This window comes from Sinohyriopsis cumingii, chromosome 18, assembly GCF_028554795.1.
Source record: "Sinohyriopsis cumingii isolate HCF-2022 chromosome 18, ASM2855479v2, whole genome shotgun sequence".
Classification (NCBI taxonomy): domain Eukaryota; kingdom Metazoa; phylum Mollusca; class Bivalvia; order Unionida; family Unionidae; genus Sinohyriopsis; species Sinohyriopsis cumingii.
The window spans coordinates 49,118,432-49,132,026 of NC_142978.1; the positions used below are offsets into that span (position 1 = coordinate 49,118,432).

Sequence of the window (13,595 nt, forward strand, 5' to 3'; positions counted from 1 at the left end):
ACATCGTATCCTCGTTATGTATTTTGTTCTGTATTGACCTGGGTGCAGAAAAAAAACTTTGTTAACTGAATTAATATGTTGGCAGGATTATCACCGTTTGCCATCTCTGCGGCATTTTTTATATGAACGTGTTTGTGCATCTGCATGGTTCTTTGGGACATTTGAGTTACAATGGGGTTTGCTAATCGCTGGCTAGGTGCCGCAGTATTCTACTACTGCAATTTTTTTTTTTTTTTTTTTTTTTTTGGGGTGGGTGGGGGCTATTTAACTTTGAATGCTGTAAACTCGGGGATGTTTACAATGGTTGCAACGTGGGGGGTTGTGGGTGCAGACAGTTTATATCAGCTATTGATGTTGCTCTGTTAAACATTTGCCATATTGATTTGATTTATGAAAAGTTTCAAAAGGTTTGTCAAAGATTTTAATTTCTTATTGTTAATACTGAATTATTTTGGTTAAAAAATTCCAAAGACGATAGCTGATATGTATTTTTTCTGCTTTCAAAAAGAAATTTACCAAGAACTGTCTTATGTCATTTAAAGAAGTGACATTCTCTTGCTATTTATTGACTTTCTGATATGTTTGTATGATACCTAACAAACATCTACTTAGCATATTATACGTATAAAATTATTAATTGGGGTGGGTTTTTGGTTTTTCAGGTAATTGCACATCACATGTCCATTTCTTCCCGTGACACCATTGTACATAAAGCTCCGGTAAATATATATATATATATATATATATATATATATATATATATATATATATATATATATATATATATTGCACCATTGTACATAAAGCTCCGGTAATATATATATATATATATATATATATATATATATATATATATATATATATATATATATATATATATATATATATATTGCAGAGCAACACCAAAAACACATAGAAAACTCATATTTAAAGGAAAAATTACATACAGAAATGTAACTTAGCATTCAGAAAGTGTTTCTTAAATTTGTCATAATTTTCATTTTGAAACAGATTTTGTTGCAAAAGCTAAAAGAATCAAATTGGGACAAATGATGGTATTATGATAAAATAGTTTACCGATATTTAAAACAAATATTAGATTTAGCGTACGACTTTTTAGCAATACTTAAATTGGCATTGTGAATATGCAGAACCTCAAACATTTAATGTAATTTTTAAAAATTGAAAACTATTTTGAAAATAATTTTGTTCTAGAAATGCAAATAATCAGAGACAGAAGACATAATGTTACAGGAGTATGATTTATTTTCATTCTTTATGATTCTAATCACTATGAAACAATTTTTTACAAACAATACATTAATTTAAATTAGTAAAATATGAAAATTCTCTTTAAGGCTGATTGATAATTTACTGTTAAAGTAAAATTGCTTATTTATCGGACAGAAAATCTTTCTGCTATTCTTCAGTAAGCAATTTATGCTGATTTAATATAAAATATATCGTAAAAGTATGTGTTCCATATAAAGTTCCCCAAATTATAATAACAAAGAACCACCCCTGAAAATCAGTATCGATCGCCCGTATCTGCGGGCGTCAGTGAACACTTGAAACGTTTCTTAAACTTTGTTAATGTTGCCGTTATCAGCTGTGAGTCACATAGTTAACACATGCTGAATACAGTATTCCCATAGCCTCACGTTTATTTGTAACCCCTACAGATTTTCATTTTCATTCTCCCACCAGTACCGTCCAACATGAGAGTCTTGTCAGAAAGTTTCACAGAATATACCATCTGTAATTACCACCATCAGGATCGACACGTGCAAGAAAATACATACCAGTGATGGACTGTCTGAATAATTCCAAGTGTTCCAACGAAAAGTAAGATGTTGGGCACAACGTACGAAATTTGCAGACCAGTGTCGACGTTTGATGCCGGTCCATATAATACCACATAATGCGATAAGCACGTGCAATTTGAGTAGTGGCTTCGGAATAGCTAAGCCGAATTTCTTTAGAGGGTTCCTGATGACAGTTTAGCCTCAACGAAACTTAAAGTGTCGAATGCCATTTATTTTGGGTTTTACTGTTATCTCGAAGCACATTTTGAAACGCTACAAACACATGGTTTCGTGCTTTAAGACCATATTGGGTACTTAATTTGCCAAGTAAATTGTCCCGTAATAGCACTTGGTTGGTGTGCGTGTGTGCTGTGTGCGAGAAATGACAATGTTAAAATGGTTCCCGACTGCATAAACGATAACAAACGCGATTCCGTAGAATTTGAAGGGGGTAACGCAGGCATCTACAATGTTAACGTTTCTAATTCAACTTTGCCAGCAACGCCTCTTACGCGCCAAATTTCATAGTCGGGAGTTGTTCTTACGAAACAAAGAGACTGTTTGTTTCACTCCAAATAAAACTTTGCGAACATCTCTGCAAAACCCAAAGATGTGACTGAGAGGAATTGCGCATCAATGAGTTGTGCTTGACGCTATGCAACTCCAAGGTTGAAATTTGGTGATAATGACTACAGCTTCTACATCTGCATCATCATTAGCAGCAGTAGGTTGGGTTTTTTTAGGTCGCCTAATTATATTTGGTCTGAGATCTGCATTATTAGTTAACATCTTTCACAAACGTCATTATCGTCGCTGTATCTGGCGACTCCGAGAATCATGGTGGCTACGTCCACGTTGTCCAAAATGGATTCAAATTCCTTTCCCTTGATGGAATAACGTGCATTTTTGAACAAAGCCATAATTCCTTTTTTAACAAATCGCACATGGGCATTGGCGAGGTAATCAAGCATATTCGGTCTGTATCAGTTTTCCCTCAGCTTCCAAGAATGCCTCACATGGAAGAAAACACCTAATTGTGTCTTGTACTTGCAATTCTATTATAATTGATTAGGATCCCTGGCTGGATATTAGTATTCTGAAGAAAACAAATTGCTTCGATCAGCTAAAACAGGTCCTCCCATATCAAATGCTGGATCGAATACATCCTTATTGCCAGATTCGCAATCACTGAATCTGACAGTTGTTGTTGAGAGTCTCGTTAATCATTTTACTAAAAGTAGGCGGCATTGATTCAGTCGATGGGTACCATCGACTGAATCAATACCGCCTACGGTACGTAGCTGTTTTTCTTGATGGTGCTCGTGTTATTAATCGCGTAATCGATCTCGAATTGATGGATCTTCCTGCGATTCCAGTTGTTTTAATTGATGCACAGTAGCACTTTTATTATCTGCAACTTTCATTGCATCTTACTTAGCGCAGGGTGCAATGCGTGATGCTAGGGCCATGAGTGCTTTTGGTGCACTCATAAACAATCGACGAACAACACCATCACACCCAGTTCCGTAATATGTCATGCACACGGGTTTTCTCGCGTTGCTTCCATGCACGACAGTCATTGTTGTTATTATTATTATCCAATGTCAGGCCCATCTCTACTGTACAATTGTATGAGAAATGTTTCACCGCGCAGATCAACAATTTGCTCGTCTTGATCCACAAGGAAACAACGAATATATTTCAGCCGATTATTATGGAATGGCAGATACACAGGTGCTGCGTACGTAATCGATATGAAATTACCTGGTTCCACGGTTGGTGTAAACCAGATTAGCGTGCAACCCTGAACAACTACACCTGTCGTTTCCGACCTGCTTTCAGAACTGCCACTGATGGCGTCTCAAGTTAAATTAACCTGGATTGTTGAAGTAATTCTCACAATGTCAGGCGCATAATGATATACGGATTATGGACGTTTCGCCCCATGGACGTTTCGGCCCAGGACGTTTCGCCCCACTTCAATGGACATTTCGCCCCACTTCAATGGACATTTCGCCCCACATGGTACATGGAGGTTTCGCCCCATGGACGTTTCGGCCCATGGACGTTTCGCCCCACATCATTGGAAATATCGGACATTTATAGAAATTCACAAGCATTACACCATTATCTTCATTTTACTTTAGGGGCCTGCCGTTATGATTTAATTTCATGCCCCATAATCCCATCACTCTCATCCATTTCAATTACATTCAGCGTGCCGTTATATCAGACAATATTTTCTTTTTTTTTTTCTTCATTTATGTAATAAGATCTATCGTTAAACTTTTTTTAAATGTTGAACTTTACTCATTTTTTTTCAAGCTCGGGTTAATTAACTTTTTATCTCCTGCCATTTATTGGCATTGTTACTTTGAATTTTGTAAAACTAGCTATAAATCGGGTCCTAATTACTCGACTGAATTGCTGACAGAAACAGTCCAAATTAATGTATTTCATTTCTATAGCCCGATCGTTATACATTACATCTTTTCAAAGCTGTGCACAGAATAGCCCGACATATCGCGAGCAATGAAAAGACAGGAGGAGGGGCGAGGAATGTTAATTGTAATTAACAATAAAGAGATATAAAAATGGTTTCAGAGATTTATATTTTTGAAATATGAAGCATGTATTTGCATTTTTAAATAAAAACACATCACTAATCAAAATTACATCTCATGACAAGGTATAGGTGTCAAATTATGATGTGCAAAAGTATACTTCTAAACAGCAACTATCTATGATTTCTTTTTTAATGCATGAAGTTACCTGGATGTAATTAAGTCATATTAACACTTGCTGGGAGCAATAGTGAACGCCAGAACATGTGTTTTCTTTATGGCACCAGACAGATACACCCCTACTTATAAAAAAAAATAAAGTTGTTTTATATGTGTATGTTTTCCCCAAAGGTATGAGATTTGTTTGCTTTATAAAAGATTTCTGAACAAAAAAATTCAAAATTTTGTCGGGGTATTTATGTATTTCCCTAGTGTAATATATAGGGTTGTTAATCCTAGTCCGGTTTTTATTTTAAATTTAGTTTAGAATTTGGGTGAATAAATAGTGTATTATATTTAAACGACAAATAAACCATATTGTTTTTGTATGATTGATGATGTGTGTCGTTTCTCGCATTACCATTATACTGAGACAGGCTGTACTCGAGTGAGGGTTCATACTTTATCTAATGTGGGGCGAAACGTCCATGGGCCGAAACGTCCATGGGGCGAAACGTCCATGTACCATGTGGGGCGAAATGTCCATTGAAGTGGGGCGAAATGTCTTGGGCCGAAACGTCCATGGGGCGAAACGTCCAGGTACCTGATATACCACACGTACAAATCATGTATTGTCTGGAATGTTGCCAGACCAAACAAAAAATGATCTAATTGACGACCGTGCAACATCAGCCGCATACGTTTGAGATCCAACAGTTAAAACAGAACTGAGGGTGGGTTCATGGGTACGTATGGTAATCAATCACCAAAAAATTATTCTTTTTGCCAAAAGCATCTGTGAATTTTCTTTGCGTGATGCCATTGAATAATAATGCAGTATTTATTCATACGATCATGTCTTCATATTGTGTGCAATGTACCGTGAAAACAAGTACCGCAAATCCAACTCGAGTTCACACACGTAATGCACGAGAAGCGATTACAGGAACTTGTCTTCGATGTGAAGCAAAAACGTTTACTTTTATCAAAAAGCCGCAAATGTTTTTTTTTTTTAAAGTTGGTGACGGTGATGTTGCAGCTACATTAACAAAATTACCAGGGACACCGTGGAGTAAATATCCCAATGAAAAGCATCTTCCTGGATATAATTACTGTGGGTCAGGTACGCGCCTGGATATACGAATCTATTCCAAGAACAAACCCAATCCCGGTGAGGCTGTGTGCTACCGACATGACCTTGTTTATAAAGCATCCAATGATGTCCGTGGACATCAGCTCTCCCATATGGATCTTATTATGCGATTAATCCAACATTGGGAGAACGAACCACATGATGGGTCGTAAAAGGAGGTATGAAAGTCAAGATTGCCGCAAAACCACTCATTACAAACAAACTTATATAAACAAATAAATAATGGACACATAAAGCCAGACATAATCTAAATTATAAAAAGTCTGCATAAGCATTGGAGAGGTGAAGCCACCATGGAACAGGTAGACAGTGCAGTCTATTTCACTCATAGGATTGCTCGAACATGGTTGACCAAACAAGCACTGTGGCAAATTTAAGTACTAGTACCAAGAAAGATTTCAGTGGTTGGTTTGATATCTAAACACCTAATAAGGTTCGTCAAGCTGATTTGTTCTTTCTTCCACATGATCGTGTCGGTGATCGATAAGGCCGATTGCATATGTACAAGTACGCGCTAACCATTATCGATGTGGCTAGCAGATACAAAGCTGGGCTGTTGATGTCAGAAGTTTCTGAGAGTGTCGCATTCGATCGAATTTATGCACGCGGGCCACTCACATGGCAAAGAATTCCTCGGATCTGTGGCTGTGATGCTGATCAAACAAACAGATTTTGGAACGGACTGATATTCTAAGACAACCAACACGTTGCCAGTTGAGTCCATCATCACCTGGTAGACCAAAACCTCCCAGCTGAACATTTGTGCGAGAGGAATTGCAAATCATTTCAGCAAATACGGAACTGCCACCAGTATTTGTTTTGACACGTTAAACAGTATCAATTGTAAGTTGGTTTACCACAGCACGATGACCAAACATGTAAGTGGTGATTCAGTCAGGAAGTATTCATCACTTGTATGCATCAGTATACACCCATGCGATGTTTCTTGGATCTGATCATATTGCGGGGGGGGTGTGTGTGTGTGTGTGTGTATTCACATCGGTCTCGAAGACATTCCAGATACAGTTCATGCTTGATATATTTTTTCTACAATCACCTTTGGAACACCGTTGGTCTTTTTGATGCTCTTGCCAGAGCTCTGCTGTCCGACCACAATCAAGTACATTTTGGCTCTTCTGATGTTCTACCCAGAGCTCTGCGGTTCAACCACAATCGAGTACATTTTAGGTCGCAGTCCAACATATTCTTCGATCAGCTTACCTGAGCATTAGTCTTGGAACATGCCAACCAATTTGTTTTTCGACATTACTAAACAGCGGATGTTCTTTTAGATACTTGCTGGTGTCAGATTTGTTGACCAAACTTGTAACATGTCCGTGTACACATCATCGGTAGTGATATGCATCAGCAACGAATCATTGTCAGTTTTTCATAACTTTACCCTATCCTGATAAAACGATTTGATCTTGTCATATTAGAATTCGTACTTGAGCGGCTTCAACAAGTCCAACACAGACTTCAAAGATTTTTCTGGATTCAAAGGCCGGGTCAGTGATGAACCTTCGAAATTTGTTTTGCTCACCATCACGGACAAGATCTGCTCAAATTTGTTGCGCAGACTCTCCATGGGTTTCCCAAACATGGCAATATTCATGAGCTTGAAAAAGTCTTTTTCAGAGTCGTTAGTGGCCTATGTGCATAGGTCAGCATTCTTCTGAATGTAAAGGGGCAATCCACGCTTGCTGACGAAATCCAAGCACTCCATGGATTTTGGTTACGTGCATACCCAATCGCAAGTGCAACTGCAGATTTCACACGTATAATACATAGTTGTGTCTGGTCCTAACACTTGGTACCAGTTTAGTGCATTCGGTATATTTGCGTCCGGAATCATCAACAATTGAGCACGGATAAGGGGACAATCCACGTACCTAGCACTGAAAGCGGTTCTGGTGACAGCGGATAATCGTTGTGCGAGTAGTGTAAATGCCCAGGATATTCCAGATCAACGTGAAAGAAGTATCTGAGATCACTGTTGATGTTGTAATTGTGCACTTCCTTTTGTAGATCAACGTGCGCAGGATCACTCCACTGAAATCCACCAACAGGAAGTAGCTCCTTCATTGCCCAATCGTAAAGGTTATACATAATGTAAATGTTGGGGTCAGTGGGGCCATACCCATCCACGTTTAGGTTGTTGGTACGAGCATATATGTGACTTGACATGGATATTCCGCCACAAATTAATCTCTCGATAACATATGCTGATCAATGTCAGTGATCATTTGCAGTTCCATGTCGGTTTTGGAACAGTACATCCCAACCCATACCCTGTGACAAGAAGTAATGCGTAGGATCGAGCTTGTACACATGCATGGCAGTATCAGGCGCATTCGTGTCTTTGTTAGCAGAGCTAGATGTGTTTGTCTCTGAAACATTTAGGCATTCAAAATCCGTGTAGATGATATACGTGACTTTTATCTTTCATTTTACTGCAGTAAATTTGATCGTGTTTTTACAAGGCTCTTCCACAGTTGTGCGCTGTGGTCTTTCACAAATAAAGTCAGGACTATTTAGCAATTCTTGAGTCTTCAATACATGCATGCAACGTCTGCATGGATATTTCTTGCTATGATACTTACTGTGTCAGTTAAGTAGTCAAGTAAGATTCTTTATCTTTACATAGTGCAATATCGATTCTGATTCTTTTATTTTCACTCAGTAGCAACAAATCAGTTTGAGTTCGTCCATCCTTTCCATGGGAAGATAGTACTAGCGGATAAAAGCCTTTGTCATATCTAAAAACATTAACAGCGATACTTGGGTTAAGCGTATCAGATTTGTTCAGTATAACTGTGGTAATATAAAATTCAATGTCAGCAAAGTTGAGTTCACCCAGCTGTTGCTGATATTGTCGAGTCATGTATTAGTGATTAGTAGCCGCATATAGTGTCGACAAATTTGCCCTTTCAAAACATATGTTGTCAAAGTTTTTATTTTTATAACTAACCTTAGTGGGATCCAGTTTGGTGTTGGTATGAACTAGATCCACCTAATGGCTGATACGATGAGAGATGGACTTTGACTTGCGCTCTTTTGGGAGTCCATCCTGATCTTGCATTGGTGTATTTCCCCAGTGTTTAAAAACTCTTTTCAATGCTTCTGCCAATTTCATCATTGGTGACCTGGTGTCTTTGGGTTCAGGATTATGTGGGCACCACTGTGAATCCACAATATATTAGCATTAAATCCATCCTCGCCACAACTAAGCAACATAACCAGATGCACGCTAAGGACAGTGTCTGCTTTAACCCCAGCATGACCAAAGTTTTGTAATATGGCTACGATTTCAAAATTCATATTTGTCAATAGTTGTCTAGCGTTTTTGCCTGGTGTGTATGTAGGTGAGATAATGGCCACCTGATTTTCCGATTTGCCACTACACTTTCGAAATTTTAATTCTGGTACTTGTGGTTGCTGTGTTTTTGCATGAACATACTCAGTTGCTTCAGTAGCGATAGCAGATGTGAGATAAGGTTTTGTTCTTACTCATCTAATACTGCAGGGATGTTGACTTTTCTGGCACCTATAAGTATTCGGGTATTATGCTCATGTGCAAATTGTTTTAGTTGTTGTACCATTGCTTTATTTGTAGTTGTTACTGTTGTCGCTTCAGTAACAGTCAATGGTGATTGTGGGTTTGCACAAATATGGGTCTCAATAATTCAATTTAAAAATCGTTAGGGTTGTCAATCAAGCTGTTGTGGGTGTAGGTGGAAACTATAAGTTTTCTTAAGACCATACTCTGATCGTGTATTGATGAAAGCATTATACTGTTTATCCATTATCTCTTTAGCAGTTGTCCTCTATGTGTGCAAATATTCATAAGATATTTATTAAATTGTCAATCACATGGATTTTGGGCATGGATGAGGGAGGATTGAATTTGAGATCAATTGCAGTACATCACCATTATATATATATATATATATATATATATATATATATATATATATATATATATATATATATGACATTAGTTAGGGAGATATATGACAGTAGTTAGAGAGCAACCTTTTACCAAAATATATTTTTTCAAGCTTAAATGGTGGACAGAATAAGATCTCTACAAATCAGAATAAGGGAATATTTGTAAGCTTTCTGGATTATCCCCAAATTTTTAAAAAAACAAAAGCATTGGTCCACTCCCAGTTTCATGATCAGTCACCTATTGCATAAAACCAAACTTGTCAAATGTAAATGTCTTTAGCAAGAGATCAATATTGATGGCAAATATTGCAGCATTGTTGTTTCTCATATGCAGATTAGTTTCTGGCACACTGTTTGTCACTAAGGTGGGCAAAAAGATTCTGGCACAGTTGCAAAGCACAGTACCAGCAAACATCTGGCACGGTTCTGAAATACGAATTGTAGAAGTGTGACAAAATTACAAAACAGCTATAAAAACTTATAGTTTATAAATCGTTCTACAAAAAAGAATACTGAAAAAAAACATAGTGAGCATAAAATGTTACCAAATTTAACAAGTAAGCTATTTTTTTAACTGTAGTTTCATTTATGCTAAAATTAAGTACATACATGTACCTTAATGAAAATAACTGAACCATGCAAAATTTAGTAAATATTTTCCAATTTGCATCCTGGAGTGACTTTTTATTGTGCTCAAATTTAACTGTATGATTCTTATCTTTTTGTCAGCTATGAAGTTCTGATAAATGTCAGAGAATAATATACAACATAAGAAAAAATCGAGAGGCATGATGCAGCCATGTCATAGCATAGGTCCATTGTGGAAGTATTTCCCCAAAATTTGATATTTTTGTATCATTTGAAGTTTTTAATGTCAAATGATATAACGGAAAAAGATTGATGTTAAACCATTTGGTCTAAGTTTCGATTAAGAAAATGTGTGTATCCCACACTCTACATTCTAAATTAAAAATGTTACATTAAAAGAGCAACCAAGAACATTGTGCATAAGTTTCAAGTGGCACCCTATAGCTGCAGGTTTCCTAAAAAACATGGAATTCAGAATATTATTTTGCGGAACGATGGTTGAAGACCTGCCTTTGAAAGTTGAGAATCTATAACCAGGGATTAGAGGGTGGAGGCCCTGGAAGTAGGGACTGTCGTTAACAAAAATTGATGTTATTAAATCCAGATCTGAACCCTTTTTTTTTTACAAATATTTTCAGATAGGTTTGGAAGTTCAAAAATAGATGCTGAACTAATAGCAAGAATTGAAAGAGTGACTGGAAAGCCTGTCCACCATCTTCTTCGACGAGGAATCTTCTTTTCGCACAGGTATATTTTATTTTATAGACAGGTCTGATTTGCTGGAAAATCACTTTGTTCTAGAAATGCACCTGGAATTGCCAAGATATCCTGTGATTACCTCTGGTTATTGTGGACTGTTTATCCTAAGAATTTCTCAGTGGGGTCTACACGGGTTTATCTGGCCTGCTTTGATTTTTATTGCATTGCTTTTGAAACCCCAGATCGGGATTAGGGAAGAAACAAAGTTAAATTGAAATGGGTCTCCAATTTGGAGGTACATCACAGTAATGTGATTACTGATTGAGATAAGTTAAATCAATAGTGAAAACAAATCATGGAAACCCAGCTGTATTGCACTTCATTATACAATTCAGATCTAACACAGTTGCGGCATGGTTCCAAAGCTTTCACAACCTTTTCGCTAATCACTCCCAACTGATTTTTGAATTAATACAAAAGTAAATGAGAGCGTGATGTCTTAATCTGGTGAGATGTATTGTGTTCTTCAAGAAAAAGGCTTGTCTAATAAAATAAATTAAGATGTTAGTCATTTCTTTTTGTGAATGTTCATGGCATATTGTAATTAGTCTCTGAGTACACTTGGTTGTTTCTTTTGAAAGGAGTTAGCTCTTAAATAATCGGACAACTGCTCATCTAATTTGTACTGAACGATGAACAATAATGCAAGAATTTCTTTTGTCTTCAATGTATTTTGTACATTTTTGTTAAATCCAGGGAAAGTAATAGACCAGTAGTACCTGCTCAATCAACCAGCATGCACACCCATCCACCAGACAATGACATTATTGATATTGGTTTATTGCATGAATAAAACAATTAATTTACCTACCTAATGAGTAATTGCAAATCATTATCATTAAATTCCATGGTTGTTGAAACAGCTTTATCTACAGCCATGCATACCTAGTTTGGCTGTATGGTAAGGAAACCAGCAGCATGGCTGGTGACTCCACCCCTGCGTCCCCGGCAGCATGGGTTGTAGCCTTGCGTGGTCATGTCTAGTCGCTGACGTGCCTGAATAACAATTTTCTGCATGTGTGGGTGGATCTACAGGTTTCTAACTACTGTCACATGAATATTTGCATGTGCATGCTGATATCTCCTGATCAGAAAACCCCACCATGCCATTGTGAATAGAAAAAACAAAAAGAATTGCGGGCCAGGACTGCAATTGTGGATGGTTATGTATTGTGGTTGGTGAGCTCCACTAACAATTTCCAAGTATATGTGTGTTGGCACATCAGCAGGTTTCTAACTGGGGGTTAATTCATGCACTTGCACTGAATGTAATGATGATGGGAAAAAAATGGTGACCCTTGTGTGAGCCAGGGGGTGTCATTCTTTATGTGAGTGGAAATTATTAAAAAAACAACTTTTTACGAAAACATGAAAATTAAATATAAATTGATATCACAAAATTATATATGGCAAACATTGAAGAATCTCAAAGACAATATTGCAATGGGCAAATGAAACAGCTGATGATCAAGATATATAAATAACTCTAAAGTGAGTAATTTAAACAAGGAAAAGTTGACAAACAATCATTATTAATAATGTATGCATGAACTTTACTTTTTGGAATCCCAGATGTCAAGTAATGAAACTTGTTCACTAAACCGATGATGATATGGATGGTCATGATTAAAGAAATATAATGAATACAGCCCTGATAAATATACAGTAGTGGTTAAAATATAACAATGTGCCTGATAAAATCTACAATGTAAAATACGTCCAGATCCACTGATGAATCGGCCAGAGCCTCATATTATCGACTGCAATACTGCATTAAACCAGGCAGCAAATGACTCGTTAGTTTGTCGATTGCAGAATATCACACACACCTGCATGCCATTTTAAATCTCTAATAGGGGATAACATTTGTTAAACTGAGCAGACTTCAATGAGTCAAACTTAATACTGCTAACACAGAGAAATCTATATTATCAAAGGTGAGCATGCCAGTCGATACTATAGATTTCTCTTTAGGATGACACAGTGGGGTGTATTATATGATTGTAAGCCAGTGCAGTTGACTTTATATATGCTTTCTATTTAGATTTGCTTAAGTGTTCCATGGCTTAATTGGTTATAATGCTGTGCTACAATGTTGAACCCGATATTTTAGGTTCGAATCAAGGTTGCGGTAAAAATGGTTTTCTTTATTTAATGAGGAGATGGTTGTATACGATATGAGATCGATTTGACGTGGATTATCAGTGTTCATTTTTACCTACCAGGCACACATAATTCTTTAAGAGGTAGATAGATTTAAAAAAAACTTTGAGCCACATAGTTTGTCATTTAGTACTCTAGGGGTTCAAACACTCATTTATTGACTGTAAGAAAATATGAACAATTTTAAACAGCAGAATGCCAAATCTAAAAATAATTTATGTTTGTGGCACAATACTTAGTGAGTCCTGTTTCCTTTGTGTTAAAATATCAAATTTGTGTGTGTGTGTTTGATTTGGATTTTTAACATAGCTTTAACAATTTTTCAGTCATATCACTATGATGTCTACATTGTGACAAATTATACTGAGGTCTAACACTAGGACATCATGCCATAGATAGGTAGCATGATGTCCCACCCAGTCACATTATCCTGACACCAGGTCACCCAGTCCT

General features: G+C 36.9%; 1 protein-coding gene across 1 annotated transcript in view; it reads left to right on the forward strand.

Annotated features, from left to right (window-relative positions):
- LOC149776594 (tryptophan--tRNA ligase, cytoplasmic-like) overlaps positions 1 to 13,595 on the forward strand; it is a 40,197-nt gene that overhangs the window by 4,555 nt on the left and 22,047 nt on the right. The window contains exon 2 of the mRNA XM_089941076.1: positions 10,859 to 10,967. Within this exon, the coding sequence (XP_089797202.1) occupies positions 10,859 to 10,967 (109 nt within the window). The remainder of the gene's footprint in view (positions 1 to 10,858; positions 10,968 to 13,595) is intronic.